Source organism: Bubalus kerabau, chromosome 14 (assembly GCF_029407905.1).
Source record: "Bubalus kerabau isolate K-KA32 ecotype Philippines breed swamp buffalo chromosome 14, PCC_UOA_SB_1v2, whole genome shotgun sequence".
Taxonomy (NCBI): Eukaryota; Metazoa; Chordata; class Mammalia; order Artiodactyla; family Bovidae; genus Bubalus; species Bubalus kerabau.
The window spans coordinates 23,089,269-23,113,525 of NC_073637.1; the positions used below are offsets into that span (position 1 = coordinate 23,089,269).

At 43.0% G+C, this 24,257-nt stretch overlaps 1 protein-coding gene across 9 annotated transcripts in view; it reads right to left on the minus strand.

Annotated features, from left to right (window-relative positions):
- The window catches only part of PCMTD1 (protein-L-isoaspartate (D-aspartate) O-methyltransferase domain containing 1), a 49,164-nt gene extending 33,702 nt beyond the window's left edge, over positions 1 to 15,462 (minus strand). For 3 of the 9 annotated variants that reach the window (XM_055545964.1, XM_055545965.1, XM_055545960.1), the window contains exons 1-2: positions 14,459 to 14,598; positions 615 to 697 (exon numbers count right to left, since the gene is read on the minus strand). Coding sequence is in view for 2 of the 9 variants with exons in the window: in XM_055545967.1 (XP_055401942.1) it covers positions 615 to 697; positions 2,073 to 2,120; positions 14,459 to 14,723 (396 nt within the window). In the remaining 7 variants the exon portion in view is untranslated. Of the gene's footprint in view, positions 1 to 614; positions 698 to 2,072; positions 2,121 to 8,142; positions 8,414 to 14,458 lie in introns of those variants that run through there. The other 6 variants (XM_055545967.1, XM_055545968.1, XM_055545963.1 and 3 more) reach the window with 6 other exon arrangements.
- Between the last annotated feature and the right edge of the window lie 8,795 nt (positions 15,463 to 24,257).

Sequence of the window (24,257 nt, forward strand, 5' to 3'; positions counted from 1 at the left end):
AATATTCACTGATTTGATTATAATAGTATACAAATTCATAGAAAACTTGAAAACCAAGTAAAATAAAGATTACTGATAATCCTAACCTTCAAAAAGCCACTATTATTTACTCTCTAGGCATGAATATTCTTGTTTTTTTTTAACACAATGTTAGTATTATACTGTATATATATATTTCAGACTTTCACTTGATATGTCTTAATTATTTATTCATGCCATCAAAAATACTTGCAAAATCCAAGGCCATGATATGCCACCATACAGATGCATCAAGTAGCCAATCCCCTGACTATGGAGCAAGAGATTGTAAATTGATCAGAATCAATGTACATATGAAGAGTTTGCAAGTTAAATCTGTAGTGAATATTTTGATAATTCAACCGTAATCCCCTAACTTGAAATACAGTTCATTTTTTATGAGTAAAGAAAACAGTAGTTTAAAAACCCATTACAGCAGTACGTCATGGGATGTGTTTGCCATTTAATTCTGAGGTAATTCCATCTCAATCATGCAAAGTACCAAACACAAGTCAAGAGACCAAGGTCCAGCCTTGACCCCAGTGACGACTTTGCTGTATGGCTCTAGGCATCCCTCCAGGACATCATTTCCTCACCTGTGAAATGAAGAGGCTAAATTCTCTGATTCCTAAGGTTCCCCAGGGCTCTGACTTCTCTGCTAGTTGGGCATCGGTTAAACCTGCATTTGAACACAACTGAGTTTTAGTTATCTAGGAATGAGTATTCTTATCTCAGCGTTTCTGTTACTTCAATCACAATTTTTTCTGCTTCCCTTCTGCCATTTTCTGTAACACAGAAAAAAAGTTTTAGGGGTGTTCAAGTCCTACATTAAACATAAAAGCAAAATAAGGACTCTGAGAACAAGAAGAAAAGATGAAGGCAGAAAGGGACAAAATGTAGAATAAAGGACTGAATAGTTTAAGGAAGCAGTCACCTATACTCCTAGAGCACAATCTCACCCCGCAGCCTTTTCTCTCTAGGATGTGTCTGGCATGGAAGAACAGAGGGCACATTCACAGAAGCTCACCTGACATGATTCGTAAGTGCTCCAAAGGTTGCTTGCTATTCTTTCAAAATCAGATCTGCAACTGGAATGTATATGGTTGAGGGGAAGAACTACTGGTGGCGCAGTTTAATACTATGATGTCTTTCAGGCAGCTCAGGGATGTTTTACAGAAGGTTAAAGACAAGTCAAAGGATGTGGGAAGCAAGCAGATGGCAGACAGATGTCGTGAAAGGGAAAGAGAACAGAATGAACACTGACTCCTCCCTCCCCTCCTGGCTCAGTGGCAAGCAGCCAATGGCAGCTCCTGTGTGCTCCTCTCTCTGCAGAGCTGGGGACAGAGAGCACCCAGCTTTGGGGGAAGAAGATGAGTGACCCACACAAAGCAGAACACACTATCTGAGGGCATGAACAAAGGACCTTTCTTTTTTGGGCCCTCAAGGATCTTGTCATGGGAGCCATGGACCAAGGTTGCTTTGAGTACGGAGGCAACCACACAGGGGAAAACCTTTTTCAATGACGACAAATAGATATCAGGGAATACAGAAAAAGAATAGGATAAGCTAGGCTTCACTACTCCATGCCAAACACTGCTGAGAACATCCACTTAACTTTACATCAATGGTAATACAAACCTTACCCTTGTTTCAGCAGTGGTAACATACACATGGGCAATTTCCTAGGCACCTACTACCTACTAAGCACTGGAGTTTATATCTTCAGCATACCTATGAAGAGGCACCAACTTTATTTTACTGAGGGGGACAGAGCTCAGAGACCACGACACAAGCTCACAGATGGCAAGGGCTGAGCCACAACTCAAATCCAGTCTGTCAAGCCATGAACCTTTCTGAAACACAACAGCTGGCCCACAGGCTCTTGACCCCTCACTCAGAAGAACTTCCCATTCTCTTAGCTGAAAAGATGTTCAATTCAGCTCTCCTTCCCTCTCCTCAACCTCTCATTTCCTCCTCTTCCTGCCTTTTGGACTTTTGGTTCCAAAGAAAGATCGCATCAGAGGGAAACAAAGCATCTGATGTCATTTACTCACCACGCATCTCAGGCCAATTGTTTAACCTGTGGTCTTCAGTTTCCCTGTCTATAAAATGGGAAAAATAACCACATCATCAAGTTGTGAAGAGTAAACAGTGAGCTACATATAAAGTTCTCAATATACACACCATGAGGGTATATCTGGTGAGCTGGATAGAACTGGAGGAATCAATGTGAACACATGATATGAGTTTACAGTATTTATGTGTACACACACACACACACACACACACCTCGTTTATGAAGGCCTAGAAGATTGGCAATGACTGCTTTTCACTCTGTCGACCTCCCCATCCGCACTGAGGGCCCTCAGGGTCCAGGCCCCGTCATCAGCAAGGACTCTGGCATCTGAGCTGCAGGTCCTCTGTTGCCAGACCTAACCATCATCCTAGGCACCCTTACAACTGTTCAAACTCCAAAGCCCCAACAACCGCACTGTCGGAATCTCTGAGGAGCTGCTCCCACTGCCCCTCCAGGTCCTCATCTCATTCTCCAAGCATGTCTTGTACCAAATCACTGACCCTTCCACCACTGTACTTAACCTTCAGGCCTTGAACTCCTATAAAAGGTCAGTCCATACGTATTTTAGGATTTGCAGGCCACGAGTTCCATCACAGCTTCTGAACTGTGCTTCCAGAGCAAAGCAGCCACAACCAGCTTGTAAGTTAAAACAGGTGGCTGTGTTCCAGAAGGTTGATTTATGGACACTTGAAACCTGATTACATACAATTTTCACATCATAAAACATTACTCTTTTTCTGGTTTTTTTCCAACCATTTAAAAATGTAAACATGATTCTTAGTTTGCAGGCTACACATAACTGCTGGCCCAGTTTAACCCATGGGTCAGTTTGCTGACACCTGTCAGGACCACTCTCTTCCCAAACCAACAGGCCCCACAAATAATGCTTCCTTCTCATGCTCTCCTGTTCCTCTCAGCTCCTCACCCTAACTTTCTGCCTCACTCCTCTTGCGGACTCCTGACCTTGGACAGTCCGGTCATCTCTTGGCAGGCTCCCCAGCTCAGCAGGGGTCCCTGCACCCAGTTCCCTCAGCAGCCCCCATGGGCATCTGGTGAAAACCGGCCTCTGGTGAAACAGATCTCAGTGAACATCTCTGTCTGGTACCCCAGAGAGCAGATTGCTGTCGACTTGATCAAGGAGGCACCACAACAACTTCTCTGCTGTCTGCCTGCTTTCTTTGGCTTATGGCCCTTTCCTCTGTCTCCAAGCAGCCCCATCAGGCTGAGTGCTCACTGTGCCTCCTCCTTCCACTTTTAAGGAACCCTGTGATTACACTGGGCCCATCAGAGTAATACCTATATTACTCTCCCCATCTTAAAGTATATATACGCTCCCAATCTTAAAGTCAGCTAATCAGCAACCTTAATTCCCCTTGGCCATACAAGATGACATTGTGACAGGGCACAGGAATTAACATAAGAACATCTTGGGGAAGGAGGCATTACCTGTCTGCCATACGACCCAAACTCTATAGTAGAACGCTGATCCATGGGGAATTAAATCTGTACACTTGGGGACTGAATCCATTCCCACCTATTACTCACCCAAGATACAGGAAAAGAAACAAGAGATCACAGTATAATCAGTGGCAAGAGATTTGCTCATGTTCCTTTACAGAACTTGGAATTCACTTAAGTATAAGGCATGATCATGTGAAGACAATCTAAAGGCCTCTGAAACAATAACAACTATACCACACAATAACTGCACGAGGACTTTAAAGGTGACCCTGAAATTCCACTTGATGTACAGACTGTAAACACTACAACAAATAAAACCATCAATGTTTTGCTTTGGTTATTCTTAAGCCATGTATCATTTTTTTCTTATAAAAGACAATGTATGCCCAGCCCTAAGCCTTGAGAATTATCACAAAAAAACTTTAGCATTCCTAATATATTACACCATTGGGAGAAACTGTGCTCAAGCTTAAAACCACTTAGGGCACCAATCTGCTTCATTCCTGACCTTGCTTTTAGGACAGTGGGAAGCCACTACACAGATTCTGAGTGCTGACAGAAAGTAAGGGCAGCATGAGTAAGACCCCGTATGTGAGAGTTGGCACCTTTTCTCAGTTGCTGGTACCTTTCAGGTTATTTGCAGCACATTCAGAACTGTCCAAACTTGAATGCAGTATGACCCAGGTTGGCCGCAAGAGGGAGCACACTTTTAAGAACACACTGCCCTGCAGGTGGTGCTTTGTGTGTTACCACTAAAAATGAATGGAAAGATGCGTGAGCAAAAAGGATATTAAGACAATTAAGAGCAGAACTTGATTTTAATAACACTCTGCACAACAGAGCAATTAATGGATATAAAAAGAAGCAAGCAGACACTGAACTTTATAAATAAGCTTTGAACTAAGTGAGAAAAAGGCCCAGAATCAAACATATTTATGAAGGTCTAAACTCCTGGCCTTTACCTTAACACTTACCATGAACCTTATTATCAACTATACTCTTTATTAAGAATCAAATAAAATGTACATACTCAAATTTAGTAAAATTCATTTTCTCTAACACCACAGACAGCCAAAAGAACTAATGCTACAGATAACTGAAAGATAGTTCTTTAAGCTTCAAAGAGTAAAATAAATTGATGAAAGTCTTTCTACGGTGTGACAGTTCCACAATCTTAGAAAATATCCAATATAAGTCAACATTTCTTGATGGTCCCAGATCATTACCAAAAACATCGGTGACAACGGTATGTTAGGAACACCTCAGGGACTAACGCATGCAGGACACATGCTCCACAGTTTAGAATTCTGTCTTTCCCTTTCGCTGTAGGAATTTCTCGTTTCTTGTTGACCAGATGACTCAAATTTGCTATTTTACACATGACCATGTAGACCTGATATGGCTCCAGAATCACCGCTCTCCTGGCTCCTCCAAGGCTCTCTCTCCTTTCACTTCTGACTCCACCCACACAATACTGATGATGTGAGACTGCTCCCAGGCCTGGCCTCTCATTTAAATGGACACTACTGCTATGTGCGGTCTCATAATCTCTGAATAGCGTGTGACTCCTGTTACTGTTTAACTTCTAAGTCATGTCCAACTCTTTGGGACCCCATGAACTGTAGCCCACCAGGCTCCTCTGTCCATGGAATTTCCCAGGCAAGAATACTGGAAATTCCTACTCCAGGGGATCTTCCCAACCCAGGGATTGAACCCATGTCTCCTGCATTGGCAGGTGGTTCTTTACCACTGAGCCACAGCGTGAGGTTCCATAATCTTTGAAAAGTAGTATGTGACTCCTAAAACATTATTATCTTTATCATTAGTGCAACTGTCATTAGCTGAGCACTTATTGTATATTAAGCTTTAGCATTTTTATGTACGTTAACTCAAAACTCTATGTAACAGTATTACTTCTAAGGAAAGGGGTTACCCAACTTGCTTAGGAGACAGAAAAGGCTTTGAGTTCAAGATCTATTCTTACATCAAGCCCTTTGTTCTTGAAGACTGCAGATCATTTCACAGGAAAGAAAACAAGACTCAGGACAAGGAAGTAACTCTGAGTCTCAATTCCTGCATCTATAAAAATGAGACTAGTTGATACTTGCCAGACAAGATCCTCTTTGACAAGGCTGTTGGAAAGATTAAATAAATACTTACATGAAAGTGTGAAAATGTTAAAGCACCAAAATATTAGCATCTCATATTGCATAGCTCCCAGATATGGTTTCCAGGTGGCTCAGTGGTAAAGAAACTGCCTGCGATGCAGGAGACCCAGGTTCAACCCCTGGGTCAGGAATATCCCTTGAAGAAGGAAATGGAAACCCTCTCCAGTATTTTTGCCTGGAGAATCCCATGGGCAGAGGAGCCTGATGAGCTACAGTCCAAGGGATTGCAAAGAGTTAGACACGACTGAGTGAGCACGCACGCACTGCACAGCTTGCAGGAGCATCAGCTACACACCTGTGAGACTTCCTGAGGCAGCACAGGGAATGGTATCTGTGAAAACAGGGCATTCAGGCACACGTCTGTGTGCAGGTGTGGACCACATACATATAAAATGTACCATGCAGGCACAATAAAACCAGGGGTTATTAAAATAAAGTGACAACTGAACAATTCCTTAAGAAGAAGAAAGCCTGCAGAAAGCTTTTTTGCCATCAACAGTGAGGTAACTCAGCTAGTTTAGGACCATGGTGACTTCCCTCCCTTTCCTTCAGAACCAAACCAATTTCAGGAACAGTTACAATATAGATATTTATATAAATTACTGTAGAAAAGCCTAAATCTTTCTTTTTCCATTTCTAATTTCTGCGGTTCAAAAAAGAATAAAGGTTCAAAATCATTCTATTTGCAGGAAAAAATTCAAGTCCATTAAACCATTAAAATGGTTTAGAAGTATTTAAAGTAATTCTTTCATAATGTATTCTTTTACAATATATGTTAAATCACTACAGAGCACTGCCAGGCTTTTTCTCAAAAGTAAAACTGTAGTAACTACCTTCACATATTTCAAAACTTGCTCTTATATTTGAGTATCGAGATGACTGACCATGAATTTAAAAATCTACTCTAGTCATAAAGCGACTACAATGCAAACAGGAGACTAAGGAGGGTGATAAAATACACCCTCCTTCTCAAAACTGTCTGACAAAGAAAGGTTCACTTGTGTGGGTGTTTTTTTGTGTTTTTTTTTTTTTTTTTTTTTGAGCTATGGCATTTCTAAATATCTAAGGCACTTAAAGATCCAGTATTTTAAAGATGGATTACAAAAATACAATGATTTGTTATCAGAGTAAGAGCTCTGAACTATTAACCCAGGAGCAGCAACAGAGGAGGGTACCGACACCCACTGACACATAGGGCTCCCTCACAACAGCTACACCACTCAGCACTCAACCATGTGCACAAACAACCTGATGGCTGAGCCGAGGCCCTGCCACAGTTCTGGTTACCTGGCAGAGCGTGCAGGTCAGAGAAAATTCAAGTGATCACAATTTCCAAGCTTCTATCACCAAGTAAATATATCTGTCTTATTTGACAGCAGGATTTATAAAGCTGGGCTCTTCTAGCTGGTGTTCTCATTAATACAGAAATCTCTTGAGAATTAACTAAAGGAGACACCATCCCAATGATTGCATTCCCAATGATCTACTTCTTTTTTATCCATATCTTCTGGTCTTTCTACAGTGAATTCGTATAGCTATTATATGTGGCGGGGGTCCGTGGATGAACAAAAATAAATGACCTTTTGTTATCCTGTTCAGTAACCCTATTCAGTAAGCCATGCTTACTACACCACCACGGATGAAGCACAGCCTGGGAAACCTTCCTGGACCAGTTAGGAGTGAGCTGGCAGAACAGCTGCACCACTTCATCAGCTGAGACATGCTGTACACCCCCACTCTGCACTCAGAGCGCCCTTGGTCTGAAGGAATCGAGGAGCACTCACTGTTTACCTGGTACGCACCGTCACTTACTTGTTAATCCATGCAATTCTGACCTTCATTAGTCTTACCATTACTTGCTATTCAGTAGGATTCTGACTGACATGTCTAAAGATGCATGAATGTTATTTTTGTTTATACATAAACTCTGAAAGGACTCACACCACACTGTTAAAAAGCCATCATTATTACCCAAACAACCCATGAGGAACAGATGTGGAGAGCAGAGGTTTGCTGAAGGAGGAATTTGTTTAACTTCATTTATTTCAGTACTTTAAATCTTATCTCTGAACACACAATATTACAATAAAAAAGTTAATGACCTCATAAAATATATTGTGTTGTTGGCCATGACATTTCCTTCCAGACAACACCCAGATATCTTATTCCATTCCCTGAAAAGGTTGCCTATGTTAGATATACTACTATAGGCCACAGTCCCAGAGATGATTTTCCAGATATCAAGAATCATTTCTGAGCACCGAACTTGTAAACACAGGCATAGAAGGCCTCGCCCAGAGCAGACAATTGGTCCCAGGAGCTGCTACCATTCACCACTGCCATCCCCCCTCTTCCCATTAGGTTGTCAACAGCTCCCAGAATCCTCACATGGTCCCCTTCTTCTCTCCATTCACTCACCCGTCATCAGCAGCCTCAAAAGGCATCCATCTGATTCTCCACCAAGAAACAGCCATTTTAGCTTTCAAATTTTATTTTTCTCTAGAAAGCTCTTCCAGTTTTTATTTCTCTTCCTTCAAACAGTTGCTTCAATGGATGTGTGTAACAGTAAAGAATGGGAAACAATCTAAATGTCCATCAGTAGGGAATATGGTTAAATAAATGATTATATATATATATAGTCTATACATGTAGTGATATACAGCTGATCCTTTGAGGCTGCAAAAAAATTTTAAAGAATGAAGAAATTCTTTATCTACTCTTATGGAATATCAGAGACACACTGAGTGAAAAATGCAAGTGAAACTATTTGCAATATATTATACTTTATCATAACTTGAAAGAAAAATATTTATTCAAATATACTTATAAACAAACAAACTGCTTCTTCTATATCATTCCAAAGATAAGTGACTACCTCTCAGTAGCGAAAATGGGAGGTGGAAGAGGAGTCTCTTTCAGTCTATAAACTTTATAACACTTATACCTTGACCCATGTGACTATATGTTTTTAAAATCAATTACTATAAACTTGCTTAAAACTTTTATTTTCAGAGAAGTATTTATGATTTTTATCCTTTATAAAGTTGAAAGCTGGAAGACTGACAAACTGATTAGTCTGAGAATAACACTTTTATTAAAAACTTTTTAAATAAACTTTTATAAACACTTTTATTAAACTCCAATGCCATCACCGAGATAGCCTACATTCTCAACTTCTACCAGAAAGGATTATATTTTTATACAACAAAGCAAAAACAAATTACTTAATAAAATACTTACATTAATATAGTACTTACAGTAATGTAATACTTAAATTGTAATACAAGATGCAAAGGCAATATGTTGTTGTTGTTTAGTTGCTCAGTCATGTAAGACTGTTTGTGACTCCATGGACTGTAGCCCGCCAGGCTCCTCTGTCCATGGACTTCTCCAGGCAAGAATACCAGAGTGGGTTGCCATTTCCTTCTCCAAAAGGCAATATAGAGAAATATAAAATTTTAACCTCTGCATGGTAATCATTAACCATGATAAATTCAAGGTTAGACGTGTGCATGTAAAAAAACACTTATAAGTAGTTTTACAAATAACTTACTTATCACAATTACCTAGAAATGAGTCTGAAAATTTAACTCATTTGATAGCCTACAACAAGGAAATCCGGTTTTGTTACATACACAAAAATAAAAACTCCATTAAACTATTGTGTCATCTACCAACTAAAATAAAAAACTACTTAAATTGCCATTAATGGGGCAGGTGACCAGAGATCATTTTCATTCACACACATCTCCTAAGCGTCTACAACACATTTTCTGCTTTCTAACATTTTATAATCCAATTACAACTGTTAGAGTACTCAAAATTCAGAGTAGAAGGTTCTCATCACGAGGTTAACAACTATATGAATGAGAAAAGACCTCGCTAGCAGACAGGGAACAGGAGCCCTAAGGAAATACAGCCCACCAGCTAGCCCTTCTGCACAGGGACCTCCTTGAATAGCAGACATGGGAAAGGTAGTAAATCCTGAATGAAAATGTATAAGAAACCAAAAGCTTGAATAAAACAAGAAACAAATGTGAGAAGGAGTGCTGGGGCCAGGTAAGGCACTTTTGAAAGGCAAAGGTGAAGAACAGGGACTGTATCCCAGAGTTGATCAAGAGCCACTGGGTGGAGGTACAGAACTCTTCAAGAACACAGAACTGGAAGACAGGCTGGGGATTCAAACTCCAGGTCTTCCACCTATTAGCAACTCCTTCAGGTTCATGAAGTCTCAAATTCTTTCCCTGTAAAGTGGCACAATAGTACCTAAGACATACAGTACTTAAGACACAATAGTACCTAAGACATAAAGACATAAACTATCATGAGGACCAAATGAGACAAAGCATGCCTGCACAGTGACTTTTGTCAGAAGAAACAGTAAATTTGGAGCTCTGCTTTGTTCCCATGCAGGGAAAAAAATGATCAGGGTTCCAATTAGGACAGTTAACTTGATAGCAGTATGCATGATGGATGGCACAAACTTAAGAGATTATGGTTGTCTCCTGTTAACGACAGCTGAAGCAAAGGGATTAAAACTGTTTCACCGCCGTGAAAATGCAAGACAGGAGAAATCAGGAACAATGTGCAATAAAATGACAAATCATTTCTAAAAAAAGTAAAGTGAGGAATCAAAGATGTCCTTTGAGTCCAGATGACTAAGAAAACATGATGATTAATATAAACAAGTAAATGGAGAAAAAACATTAAATCTGAAAACAAAACACTTCAGCTCTGAATGTATTTGATTCAAGATAACAAAATGACAGCTACTTAAAAGAGTTTTTCAAGGAAACCAAGTTAAAGGCAAATCTGAAGCTTTGGAAAGAAAATGAAGCTATGCAGAACTCAGGCCTCGCAAAGAGGGAAAGAACAGTGGGAACAAGGGGCCTGTGGTGGCCAAAAGGGAGAAAACAAAGCTCCCAAAGGGAGATGAGGAGGCCCTCTCAGGTGGCCTGTACCTCAGTGAGGTGAGAAAACAAAGGCCACGGGGCCCAGGAGTCCGAGATGCTGGCCAGGAGAACAGGGAAGACAAGGGCCTCAGGGTACTTCACAGCCCACAGTTCTCAGATGCTCACTGCACTTGAGGTTACAGACTCAACTGACTCATGATAATGTGGTCATTATGGGTTTACAAGAGCCTGCAGGTTACCACATAGTGTTAATTATTGCAATTCAACCCCCAGACATACTTTATTTCAGTATCTCTAAGCTCAGAACTGTAACTTTCACATTCTTACTTCCCTTGACCTCCATCCACATAGCTGACTCCCCTCCGTCTACACTGAGGGCCAACTCTCAGATTTTCTCCCCTCAAATTCTGGCTTCAAGATCTTGCATCTGAACTAGCTTCTCCTTAGAAACAAAGTTGTCAGGGAACAGGTCCTTTCAGCAATTCCAGAGTTGTTTTATACTTAGCTTTTAAATCCAATCTAGATTTTAAACTCTAGGTGATGCTGATGCTACTGTTACCATTCATAGGATGTAAAAGTTTATTGATTTCTGGCTACTCATGAATGCATTCCCCCACGGAAAGGATTTTTCAGGCTAAACTGGAAAACTTTTTATTACTAGCCACCAGTCATAAGACCTCTCTTACTAATTTCTGAGAATATGCACACACAGTATTGGACTCCCCATTCTCCTAGGGCTGGGAATACCAGTGTATCCTAAAGACATCTTGCTGCTGCTGCTGCACTGTTGTTTATATCCCACAACCATAAACCCACTTACATCCAGCATGCGTGGTCCAAGAGACAAGCGATGGCAGATTAGTCACTTAAATGTGCATCTAATTACATCCTTTAACAACTGCCAAGAATAAAAGCCCAAATATTTTCCTATACGTGGGTTTCTTCTTAAATACATATATATTACAACTATCTCACTTTAACCTCAGTATTTGCCATATTTCTTTAATCCAGTTTTCACATGTGCTGGAAAACCAAAACAGATTAATAACCACAACATTATGACATAGATGCTATTAAATTGCCAGTCACCATGTAGTTTTATGGGACCAAAATAAATATGGAAATCAATCTTTTTAGGGCCCTCTTTGTATTCTTTTCATCATATTAGTTTACAAAGAGTGTAACTGGGTTCATAATTCTAAACGAAATGAGACTAGTCTTTAAGGAACAGAATAGAAGTATCTGTAAGAGCTACAATTTACTATGATGCCCAAATGAGCACGGCATCTAGTGGAGTAACCAAAGACTAAAGTAACACAATCCCCATCTTCCCGGTTAACAGCATCACTCCAAGGTATTCAATATTTTAATAACACTCCATCAGAAACCTCATCTAAAAAGATATCACTAGAGATTCACACTAACTATCCTTTAGATTATTTTTCAGTGCACACAATTATATTCATGTCTCTACTCTTAAGGAAAATTTCCAAGCCAAAAAGGAGAAGGAAACTCTGAGATCAGTGATTTTGTAAGGTAATTTTCACTAATGGGGGGGTAGCACGGCAGAGCAAACCACATGCTCTTGGCAGCATGTGTGGAGCATGAAGCATGCCAAAGTCTAATTTAGCCACTACCAGTAAAAAGGTAACAGGGTTTTGAGCAGTTGACTTTGAGAGCTTCTGTTTAAAAATCCATAGAATGGACAGCATGCCACCTAGGTTGTGAGAAATACATGAAAGAGTGCTTCTATTACCAGCCATGATAACTAAAAATGCCATGGATGTTTCTGATTCCTTCTGAACATAGCTTCCCAAATAATAAAATGCTACACAGCTGGGCCTAAGATCGTGGGCTACATATGCTGAGAATCAAGTGGTTCCATATGATTCCCTTACTAAGTTGTCCTCCCTGGAGGGCAAGATGAACATGCTATACATTTTCAATAAGCACAGGGCAGTGATTAAATCGCCAAAGCCTCCAGCATCTGCACACAGAACTATAAAACTTAACAGCAACTTCCTAGCTTTCTATCTTGCTGAATGGTAAGCAGCTAGGGTCACCCTTCCACTTAAGAGTTTACCTCCTACCAGCCTGAAACACGAACCTGTGGGCCGCTGGCCTTCTATCCTACCTCCTCCTCATACACAGTCCAGTTTTCCTTTGAGTGACAGAATTTGCTTTCAACTGGCCCTATGGAATTTAAGTTTACTCTGAAAAGTACACTTAAAAAAAAACAAAAAAGAAACTATTTCAGTAACCTGCTTTGTGAAGTCATCCAAGCCTCCTGCAAGCTGCCATTAAGTTCTATGTAAACATATTACTCAATTTTCTAATATGTAAGTATCCTCAACTGGCCTCAGACATTCTTAGTTTTATTATGTTTCAAAGTATCACTTTGTAGACTTTATTAAAAGCTAAGTAAAAGCTAAGATTATAGAAATAATAACAATGTTCAGCTATTAAATTTACATATATAGCTCTGTAGTTTATTGAAAGAATGAGGTATGTAAAAAAGAGAAATAATTGTGATATTGTTGACCAATAAAAACTATGTGCTATGTATGATCCCATTTTGTTTTTCGTTTTTGTCTGCTTGAAATATAGTCGATTTACAATAAGTTTAATATGCAATGAAAAATCCTTAAAGGCTAAACACCACACTTTAAGACTGGTTACACTCTGGGTATTAAGGGAGGGAGGGGAAATGGGTGAGAGTGAGGTGGGTGAAGGGAAGGAGGAGACTTTCTGTATGGTTAGGCTGCTAAATTTCTTTCTTCAAAGAGCATGTAATACTTTAGTAATAAAGGTAAATTAAAAACTAGGAGAAAAAACTATTGGCACAAACTGTACCTCCTCCATACCCAAATGATTCTAGTAAGTAACATAAAAAACATAGTTAGGTTCTCTAAATGTTAAAGAAGACAGATGAAAGCACAGTATTGGGGTGGGGAATGGCCGCGGACTCGTACAATCCTCCCCTCCTTGCTGCCCCGTTCCTGGGTCCCCTCCACGCCGGCGCTGGAAACCCCCTAGGGACCAGCCCGCACTTCACACGAGTAACCGCCCAACCCCAAAACCGAAAGTGGGAACAGGCTGCGCCGCTCCAGCCCCAACACCCCCTCCCCTCCGCTCCGGCCCCAGCGGGCAGGTCCGCCTCCTCCAAGACAACAACAAAGTCACGGGGGCGGAGAACTGCCCAGCGGCGGGCGCGACCCCGGCCCCCGCGAACCTCCCCACTCCTTAGACCCCGGGCCCCCTCGACGCGCCTCAGCAGCCCGGCCCCGACCCCGACCCCCGGCCTCCGCGACCCTTCCGACTCCTTAGAACCCGGGGCCCCAGTCTCCCTCCACCGCCCCGGTCCCCTCGACCTCTTCAGCTGCCAGGCCCCGACCCCCGGCTCCCAACCCCGGCCCCCGCGACCCTTCCGATTACTTAGACCCCCGGCCCCGAGCCCCGGCCCTCGCGACCCTTCCGACTCCTTAGACCCCCGGGCCCCAGTCTCCCTCCACCCGCAGGCTCCTCGACCACCTTAGCGGCTCGGACCCGACCCCCGGCCCCTTCCGATTCCTTGGACCCCCGGCCCCCAGCCCCCCTCGACCTCAGCCGCCTGGCCCAGAATCCCGACACAGACCCCCGATCCCCCTTCTCGACTCCCGGGCCCTGACCCACCCGACCCCCAACCTCCCTCACGCCCCTCAGCCTCCGGGCCAGCGACCACCCTCCGGGACTCACCCCTGCAGCCTCCATCTCCCCTTCCGTCCCCTCGGACCCTACCCTTGGGCCCCGCCCCCGGCCTCAGCCCTCGACGGAGGCCTTACCTCTGGCGACGCGGTCGGTGGGCCCGCCGCAGCCGGTGCTGGTGAGGCGCTGGGTCTCGGTTGGCTCCTCAGCAGCCAGCGCCGCCGCCAAAACAACACGTCCGCCGCAGCAGCCTCCGCCGCCGCCGCCGGGGGGAGGGGCGGGGCCGGGACGCAGGTGGGGGAAGCCCGAGCGCCGCGGCCTCCGAGCCGGCGGCGACCGGGCATGCGCGGACGGCGGCGGGCGGGAGGACGCCGATGTCAACAAGGCCCGGGGACGCTCCATCCGGCGCCGCCCCTCGGGTCGCCCCGCCCCCAGACCCAAACCACGCGAGGTCTCGAGGGTCCCGGGACGCGGCTTCAGAAAGGGGAAGCCCGGGAAAGTGGCTTCTGTGCTGCAGCTGCTCTCCAGTGCTCCCCGGCAGGTCACAGAACCGAGACCCAGGCGCTAGCTGCAGCTGCTCTGCGGTGCCCGCCGCTGTGTGGGCGCCTGTACGTCAGTCAGGGCAAGCGGCGCCGGGAGCGGACCGAGGGCTGCCCGGCGGAAGGGCTCTGTCCGCGGCTGCGGGCCTTACGGACGTGCGGGCCGCCTCCGCTGTGGGCCTCCCGGTGAGCAGGTAGTTGGGGCGCCCGGGATGCCGCGCTGACCGTGTACGGAACCGTTTAAGTCAGATGCTGTTGGCGGAGAACCTGCGAGAGCGCAGGCGAGCAGAACAGTTGCTGTCCCTTTTGCTATATTTGCAGCGGACGGAGCATGAAAGCAGGCCCGGCGGCCGCCCTCCCGGGTCTCCTGCAGGATCGCTCCATCTGCGGCGCCCGGCCCCAGGTCCCAGCTGTGACGGGCCCACGTGGCAGTCTCGCAAGGTTCGCTTTCTGCCGTACCAAGCAGGAATTTCAGCACCCGAAAATCTCCTACATGGGCTAGATAACTAAAAATGGTCAAGTTAGGAAAACTGCTGAAACACCTGCCACAGCATTTTCTCAGATTTTTCCATTTCTATGTTTACTTTCTGCAGTCTACTATAGGAATTTCTCAGAGTAATTGACCTCTCTTTTTCTCTTCTTCCGCAATTGCTTGAAAGCTGACCACAGGTCATTTGTAACAAGACTGCTAGTAAGTACGAATTATCAAACAGGACCCAGTGCTGTTCTTGTGGGTGAGGTGTTCGACAGCAGATCAGGGGACAGCTCAGGGTCTTCCTCCCAAGGTTCTCCACCTTCAAACCATGTCTGAGTATGCCTTCCAGTTAGCACTTTTCGTGAATGATTTCCTTCTGGTGAGTGTGCGTTCCTACTGGTGTGTTATCCCCAAAGTCTGCACCCAGGCCCGCTTCGTTCTCTGCTGCTCTCCAGCGCCCAGTGCAGGGTCTCCTGCAAGACTGGTACTCTACGTTTGTTGAATGGCTAGTAGGATTTTAAACTATCCCATCACCTGGAATTATTTAGAAATTTATTTGGACTTTACTAATCTAGATTCCCACAAGACAGTTTATTCCTAGAGTTCTTGGCTTGTAGTTGCAGCAGGTCTGGCCCTGGAAACAGGAAAGTAACCCTTGCTCCCTTGCCTTCATAAATTAATTCTTCACACCAGGTTGCTTCAGTTTTAACTTTAAGCACAAAATAACCAGAGTGAATACACTGCGAATACAGAACCCTGGGTAGCCAGGAGCCTTGTGATATCAAAAAATCTCTAATTTGCACACATGAGGCCGTTGACTGGAGCGGGGAAAAAGCACCCCATGAGCATTGTGAGTTAAGTTTTATTCGGGGAAATGAGAGCTATAGCCCAGGAGACAGACAGCAATTGAGGTAGCTCTGAAGAACTACTCCAAAGTGGTAGGGGTGAAGGTTTGTGTTGCATATAATTTTAGTGAAGGTGGGGTACATATGCATTTGGGCAGCCTCGCTGCTAATCACAAGGAGCAGATGTCATCAATGATGCTTTTAGTACTTTTCTAGCTATGGGGAGATATAGGAATTGGGCTCATAAAATCTGAAAATATCTGAAGACCAGTTCTACGGGTTCTTCCCAGAGCACAGGTTTCCTCATTCCTGATCTCCACCCTGAACTCCTTTCAGGGGATGTTGAAGGTCAGCAGCTGCAAGGGCTCATGATTTAATCGTTGTAGAGGTGGATAGATGGCAAGTGCCAATTTGTACTTGGCAAAGCATTCAACAAATGCTTATTAAACGAAATCTAATTCCGAATACAAACTACTGTAACCGTCCTAGAAGTTCACATTTCCCAAAGTCATGACAAGAGTTGTTGCCTGTTTTCTTCAACCTGGGGGTTGGAGGTCTTTGTGGGTTGCCCAGATTAACCTTAAATCCCCTAGTCATTTGCAAACACTTCTGTTGCATAACGGGCCTTGGTTATGATTTATAATGAGTGCCAAGTCTGGTCTGAGGCCTGGAAGAATTTCCTTCTATCTTTGATTTGACTTGCAATATCTGGGGAAAATCCAGAACTGAATCCTACTAAATATGGAACTGTTTTGTTCTGCAATTTTATTTCCTTGTACTATTTTCAGTACAGTTACAAGTCTATCGCCTTCTCCCTGCCCCCCCCAAAAAAACAATAAAAATAAATACTTCCTCTCTAATAAAAGAAAATTAGTTTTACTGTACTTATTTTTCTCTGAAAAACAAGGGCAACACAGTGGCATTTCCATACTGATTTTAAGAAACATGAATTTAGTTTGTTGGGAAGATAGCTATATTTTCTAGAGTAGAACTGAATTTAAATGTGAAGAAAGCATCTAACTCTACATTCCTGAGAAATGATATGTATATAGTTTACAAATTGAGGAACTATAACACAGCCTCAGAGCTGACAGAGGTACAAGGGCAACTTGGTGGCAATCTTTACAGCCATCAACACTTACTACAAGGCATCTCCTTGGTATTGTGTCCCACCATAGTCACTAAAAACCACTTAACTCCACATTCTAAGAAACATAGTCAAAATTAAGGATTTCTCTATGACAATCTATCTAAGTGGCTATCCTCTAGTAGAAAAGTGAAATAGACTTTGTGTAAATTAGTGGTTCTCAAAATGTGGTCTGGGCCCAGAGACGTCAAATCTTAAGGGCACTTCCCAGAAGTGCAAATTCAAGGGGCCCCACCCCAAGCTAACTAGTCCTCTGGGCGATTCTGGTCAATGCTGAAAGCTTAAAAATACTTTTTTCAGTACTTTTTCCTCCCTAAGTTACATTTAATTCGTACATATGAAACTGGGTGGAAGTAGACTTGCTTTGGTGAAAATGTTCCATTCCTGGTATTCCCAATGTTTGTAAATCACATGGCTAAGGAAATTGTACCTACTGTTCATGGACCTTCCCAAGGGTTTCTTCATGAGGCTTTCTCAGTCCTTTGAGCTATGATCTGAAGTTTTGTTGACCTTGTTAACATTCAAAGATACTATTCGTGACTGAGGGTGTGAAGGGACAGACTTCTCCCACAATCCTTTCCAAATGGGAAAGTCACCCAGAATCATGCACCACTGCTGCTTCTGGGGGCCTCAACCTTTAGTGACTGTTCTTTATTTTTTATTTTTCCCTCCGAACTATCCACCCATAATGCCAAGCTGATCTTCAGACTCCATTAGTTTCCCAGCATTTCAAAGCTAGTCTGTATTTTCTGAAACTTCTTACTGTGTTTAAAAAAAAAAAAAGACAAAGTTTATGTTAAGTTACTTTATGATGAGAGTGTTTTAAAAAAACAACCTGGAACAGTAAGGAATTTAATTCTTTTGAGACCAAACAACAAATGTAAAAACATATACCTTGCTCTGTCCACCCACCTGCCTCCACTGGAAGTATTTATAGCAAAATACTTAAAAAGCAGAAAAGTTGGTTTTAGCTTTGCAAATTCAGTAACCATTGAAATCAAAGGAATAAAGGAAGTGTATGTACAATTAAAAAGAAAATACTCTCCCAAAGTCACTTCCAAAATTTCTGCTCTATTTAATATTGAGAATGAAACCTGTTGGTGCAGACTATCCAAATAGAAATGAATTTTAATTAGAAATTTAATCTCTTATATTAAGCCATAACATGTGTCTGTGTTACATTGCCTTTATATGTAGATGCCTTTCATTCTATCTGACAATACATAAAAATGCCAAAGACATTTAAATGATTGTTTTAGGCCTCCTTGCTCACATTTTCAGGGATTTACTTGAAAATAACTTATCTGATAATGGACTACTGATTCCTACATCAACACTTTTTCTCTTTTCCATTGGTTTGTAAGTCTTTATACTCAAAGAAAGCTATGCAGCTAGCCCCTTGACCACATAAATTGAGAAGTCTTAGGAGAAGGCGATGGCAGCCAATTCCAGTACTCTTGCGTAGAAAATCCTGTGGATGGAGGAGCCTGGTAGGCTGCAGTCCATGGGGTCGCGAAGAGTTGGACACAACTGAGCAACTTCACTTTCACTTTTCACTTTCATGCATTGGAGAAGGAAATGGCAACCCACTCCAGTGTTCTTGCCTGGAGAATCCCAGGGACAGGGGAGCCTGGTGGGCTGCCATCTATGGGGTCGCACAGAGTCGGACACGACTGAAGCGACTTAGCAGCAGAAGCAGCAGGATTACTTATCTTGTTGCATATGCCTACCACTCCAGTTGTATACTATGTAATATTAAGTTGGCCAGATGGTTTTTAAAGTGATGTGTAGTATCCATTTATTAATAAGTAAATCGATAGATTCAGTGAAAATAAGAATAAGAAAAAAAGGACAAGTGTCAGCCAAGTTAAGGAGCAAATTTCATTTCTAAAATCACTTGAGAGATTGCTGTATTTATGCTCATATGTTTTTATGTCATGGATCTAAGATGTTGATGAACAAAATAGTTTATTACCATATACACTTAAATAGATGAAATAACTATTTTGAAGTGATGACATAAATTGCTTTATCTTAAACAATTGATAATTATTTAATGACTGTATAGTTATCTTAGCCTCCTTTTTCACTTTCCTTGGAACCTGTCTTCGCTCCACATATCAGATTTTGCCCCGTCTCTAATAGTTTAAAGTACAGAAGTTAGAATCATTTCCTTATGACAAATACTTATATTTAATCTTAGTTTCAAAATTCGCAAAACAGGCTGCTTTCTGGAACTCAAGTATCATTATGTGGTTAAGAAGTTTAGGGAAGAAATTGCCATAATCTAACTTTATATCGTAGGTTTATATATTTTAAGTTACTAACATAATATAGTGAAGATATTTTTGTTGACAAAAATAGCATTTTAGATACTCTATTTCCATGAAAACTTTCAGCTCTCTTTCCTCTCCTTTCTGCAAGGAGACAAGTTTTCACCATCTTTTGTACTGTGGGCAGTCAGGCAGTAATAAATAGAAACAGGAAGTTGTTCCATTTTTAGAGCTCACTAGACATTAAGAGAAGAGAAATCTAACCCTCATCCTTTTTTCGTTAAACTTTTTATTTTGCACTGAAGTATAGCCAATTAGGGCTTCCCTGATGGCTCAGACAGTAATCTCCCTAGCTTAGACTTCATGCCTCCAATGCAGGGGGCACTGGTTCAATACCTGGTCAGGAAACTAAGATCCCAGAAGCTGTACAGCCAAGAAAAGTTAAAAAAAAACAATATCAGCCAAGAGCCCCATACTAACATTAAAAAAAAAAAAAAGGTCCAAAATTAAGAGAATTTTGCATTGCAAAGGTAATGAGAATGGTTATTTTAGAACAAAGGGTAACACAGAGTAACACTGAAATATTAACAGGTTGTTCACGGTGTGCTTCTGAAGAGCAGAGATTATCTCATCTGAACGTAGGGCACGAAGGGGTAAGGGGACTAAGTCTGGCAGGTAAACTGCAGCTGGATTTGGTGTCATTAGACTCTCGCAGCAACAAAGAGCCAAGTTCATTTTCTTTATGTGCCCTTGACCCCAGAGCCTTCCATCAGAGCTAAGAGGTCTACCGTGTGTCACTGTTGCTGTGAGAGTTTGTTATCATCCTTCTGAGAGTTTGCCTCAGTGAGTCACAGTATAAACAGACTGTGTGTGTGTGTGTGTGTGTGTGTGTATGTGTGTGTGTGTGTGTAAGCCTTGGAATCTGAATTCTGAAAAGAAAAGGATAAATTCCCTGGTCAATAAGCCTGTCTTTATTGACCAAAACTGAACCATAGCAATGAGTAGTCTAGGCACTGAAGTGGTAACTAGTATTTATACATTCTTCCTGCTCTAAATAGGTTGGTAATCTTGAACACAGCAATTAAGAGGAATTGACTAGAACCAACTGGCCTTCTAACAGAGTGTTTTTAAAAATCTCATTAAATGGAATAGTTTGCTAAAAATAATACTGAAAATATGGGTTGTGTCAACAAATCCATTATTAGGGCAGAACAGAGAATTTAAGTGAAAAATCCTAAAGCAAAGCCTGGGCCTAAATAATTATCAGCACCACTCCATTTAGCAAACATGCTAGATAAATCAGAACGTGATTTAAATTCTATGCTTTTTCCAGGAGGTATTTACAGAGTCTGGTCCACCCCAAACACTCTGGACAAGTATTCAGTGTAGCCCAATCTGAAGGTCACGGTTAGGTGACGGAGGCAGTCCAAAAGCACAGGTGCTTGGATCACATGGCTCCCACTGCCCCCTGCCAGGATGAGACACAAACCAGCACATAACACAAGCAGCACCTCAGCTCTTCTCCTCCACCTGGTCCCTCACACTGCCTGAGACTGGGAGGACCCAGAGTGGACGCCTCCCTGGTCTTGTCCACACCTTCCCCCACTGTGTGATCTTTTAACCTGATATTCCCTCTGCCTCTCCATGATATGTCCTGTTGGCCCCAGAACTAGCACTGTGTTTGAAAAACCTTACCATAAAGGGATTCATATCAAGATGCTTCACATACAAAAATCAACTTGGTTTCCTTCCAGGAGTATATTTACCAAGACAACTGTTGAAAAAAGCTAGAATCCTTACAAAGGAATTAACTAACAGAGTTCTAATCACAGAGGACTTCAACCTCAGTAGTAAGCCCCAACAGAAGGTTACAGGAGGAGGGCTTTCTGTTTTCTGAGCTTCCTTCAATTTCTGCTTAAATGGCTGAAAGATGAAATACATCTCTGATACTGGTTTATATTTTTATTCTGCACCTTTTCCTTTGCCCTTGATCTGTTTAAGCAGGTAGCCAAGTCACGTGGCTCCTCACTTTGTTGACGAGATGAAGTTGTTGGCAGGACAGAGGGATGACTTTGTGTGCATAACAGTTAGGCCCCAAGCTAACTTTCATTCATTCCCCAGATGGGAATGAAACAGATGACCTGGGTCCAGTGAGCAGCAAAACAAAACAAAAGCTTTTTTACCAAGCAGGGGACAAGACCTCGGAGGAAATGGATGCACAGTATAGCTAGAGAGGCTGGTCTTTTACTCTTGACGTTTCCAGCTTCACTACGTTTTCTCATGTCTGTAGGGTAGAGTAAACTCAGTAGAACCTCTAGGAGTGAAGGGTCCACACCAGTGGGGAAATGGGCATCTTAGCAGTAAGCACTGTGAGATGACAGGCCCCAAGCAGGAGAGCCACCTCAAGGATTTGACCTCACCAAGAACCCAGAATGTTTCATCTACATGGACATATGCACGCATGCTAAGTTGCTTCAGTTGTGTCCGACTCTTTGCGACCCCATGGACTGTAGCCTGCTAGGTCCTCTGTCCATGGGATTCTCCAGGCAAGAATACTGGAGTGGGTTGCCATGCCCTCCTCCAGGGGATCTTCCCTAACCAGGGATCAAACCCTCATTTCCTGTGGCTTCTGCATTGCAGGCAGATTCTTTACCCATGAGCCACCAAGGAAGCCCCTTTATAGACACAGGAGATCTGAAAGTGTAGTTCAAATTGAAATTTCTCAGTAGTTCCAGAGATTATGAGCTCACACCCAAAATTCACTTGACTAGGAAAGAATATTTGTTTTAACTTAGGCTCTAAAATTGCACAATCTGCTGCAGTTTGAACTGCATTCCAGCATACTACTAGAGAATGTTACTGGGCAGCTGTCTGGTGGTCAGACATTCTCAGGCCACAGACTGAAGATGACTGTACATCCTGGTCTGCTTGTGGCCATCCCAGGTGACAACTGTCCTCCCATCATGGTTATTAGTAGAGAACCCTTTCAGGGTCAAGTGTGCAGATTTGGAGGAGACACTGTGGCTCCCTGACAAAACCCTGTACTACTCTCAAGCTGCACTGGGGAGACTGGGCCACTCTTACAACACAACACTGCATTGGCTCCCAGGACACAGGTCCAGCAGGTGAACTCTAGGTCGCTGTCCTCGGTGGGCTGGCTCAGCACTCCAGACCCTACCGAATCAACATGTGCTCTGCACGGCCCTTACCATGGGGAAAGAGAGCTCTTCAGCTCACTCACGCCAGCAGATGAATAATCCAACTTGCTGGCTAGAATTACTCGCACGGCTCAAGCTACTGGCAAAGGTTGTGGGCGGGGGACAGTAATTTTCCAAGAAGAAAAGAGCAGAATATGAGTGTGAAAAGTCTCCCTGCTAGATATTCAACCCAGAAGCCCAGGAATCCTGTTTACTGCTGTGTTATGAAGCTGAGAAATGTGCTCTCAAATAGGAAGCCACTTCCTTCACACTAAACCACAATTCTAGTAACAGCTACTCTTCTGGGGACCCTAGGCCCAGTTCTCAGAGGCAAGATAAGAGGGTTTAAAGTTTTGTCTGCCACTGAAAAGGTAAAATAACCAGCAGCAGACAAAAAAAAAATCAAAAATATGACTCAAGATGCTTTCAATCTGAGAACAGAACAATAAAAGTCATGAAACAGAAATGCACCTGGCATAAATGTATATGTATTGCCCCGAACTTAGCTAATGAAGAAGTGAAGTGTTAGACAGTCATGTTCAACTCTTTGTGACCCCACGGACTGTAGCTTGCCAGGCTCCTCTACCCATGGAATTTCCCAGGCAAGAATACTGGAGTGGGTTGCCGTTTCCTTCTCCAAGGGATCTTCCCGACCCAGGGACTAAACCCTGGTCTCCCACATTGCAGGCAGATTCTTCACCATCTGAGCCACCAGGGAAGCCCAGAGCTCCCTCAGCCCTCCTGCCTGCCATGTGAGGACACAAAGAAGATGGCAGTCTGAACCCAGAACTGCACCTCATTTGCTGTGAGCATCCGAGGGTGGCAGCCGCCCTGAAGTTCATCATCAGATCCTACTCACCCAGGGATTCATCTATAATGGTCCCTGGAAAGGCTTTTATAATTTGCATTTTTCAATTGTATCAAAGTCACATGTGTCATGGTGAATAAAAGCCAAATCTTGCTATAGAACTGAAACCATCAACAGTTCCTTCACCCATCCTTCCTTATCCCTGACCCACTCTCCTCACCACTCCTTTAAAAATGCTTAGGACGCTCATTTCTTTTTCTAAAGTTACACGCTAACTGCTGTTCATTGATGATCACATGCAGACACTCTTATCCTCTTCCGACAGCAGATGTAGAGATGGTTCACTTACCTCACTGCTCCTGCTCCCCTGCGTTTACCCTTTTGCATTTATGTCTCCTACTATTATTTCCATCTTTAGGACCATCTGTGTCAGCCCTCGTCTCCTGTTGCAGCCTTGTACTCCCTTCCACTGACCCTTCCCCTCTTCCCTTCCCACTTTACAACCTCTGCGACCTCTCAAGGTTATTATCATTTTTTAATATTTGTAATACAATTGTAATGATAGTGAAATTAGAAGTGTTCTTCCACCTGGGACTTTATAAGTGAAAGTGAAGTCGCTCAGTCGTGTCCGACTCTTTGCAACCCCGGGGAC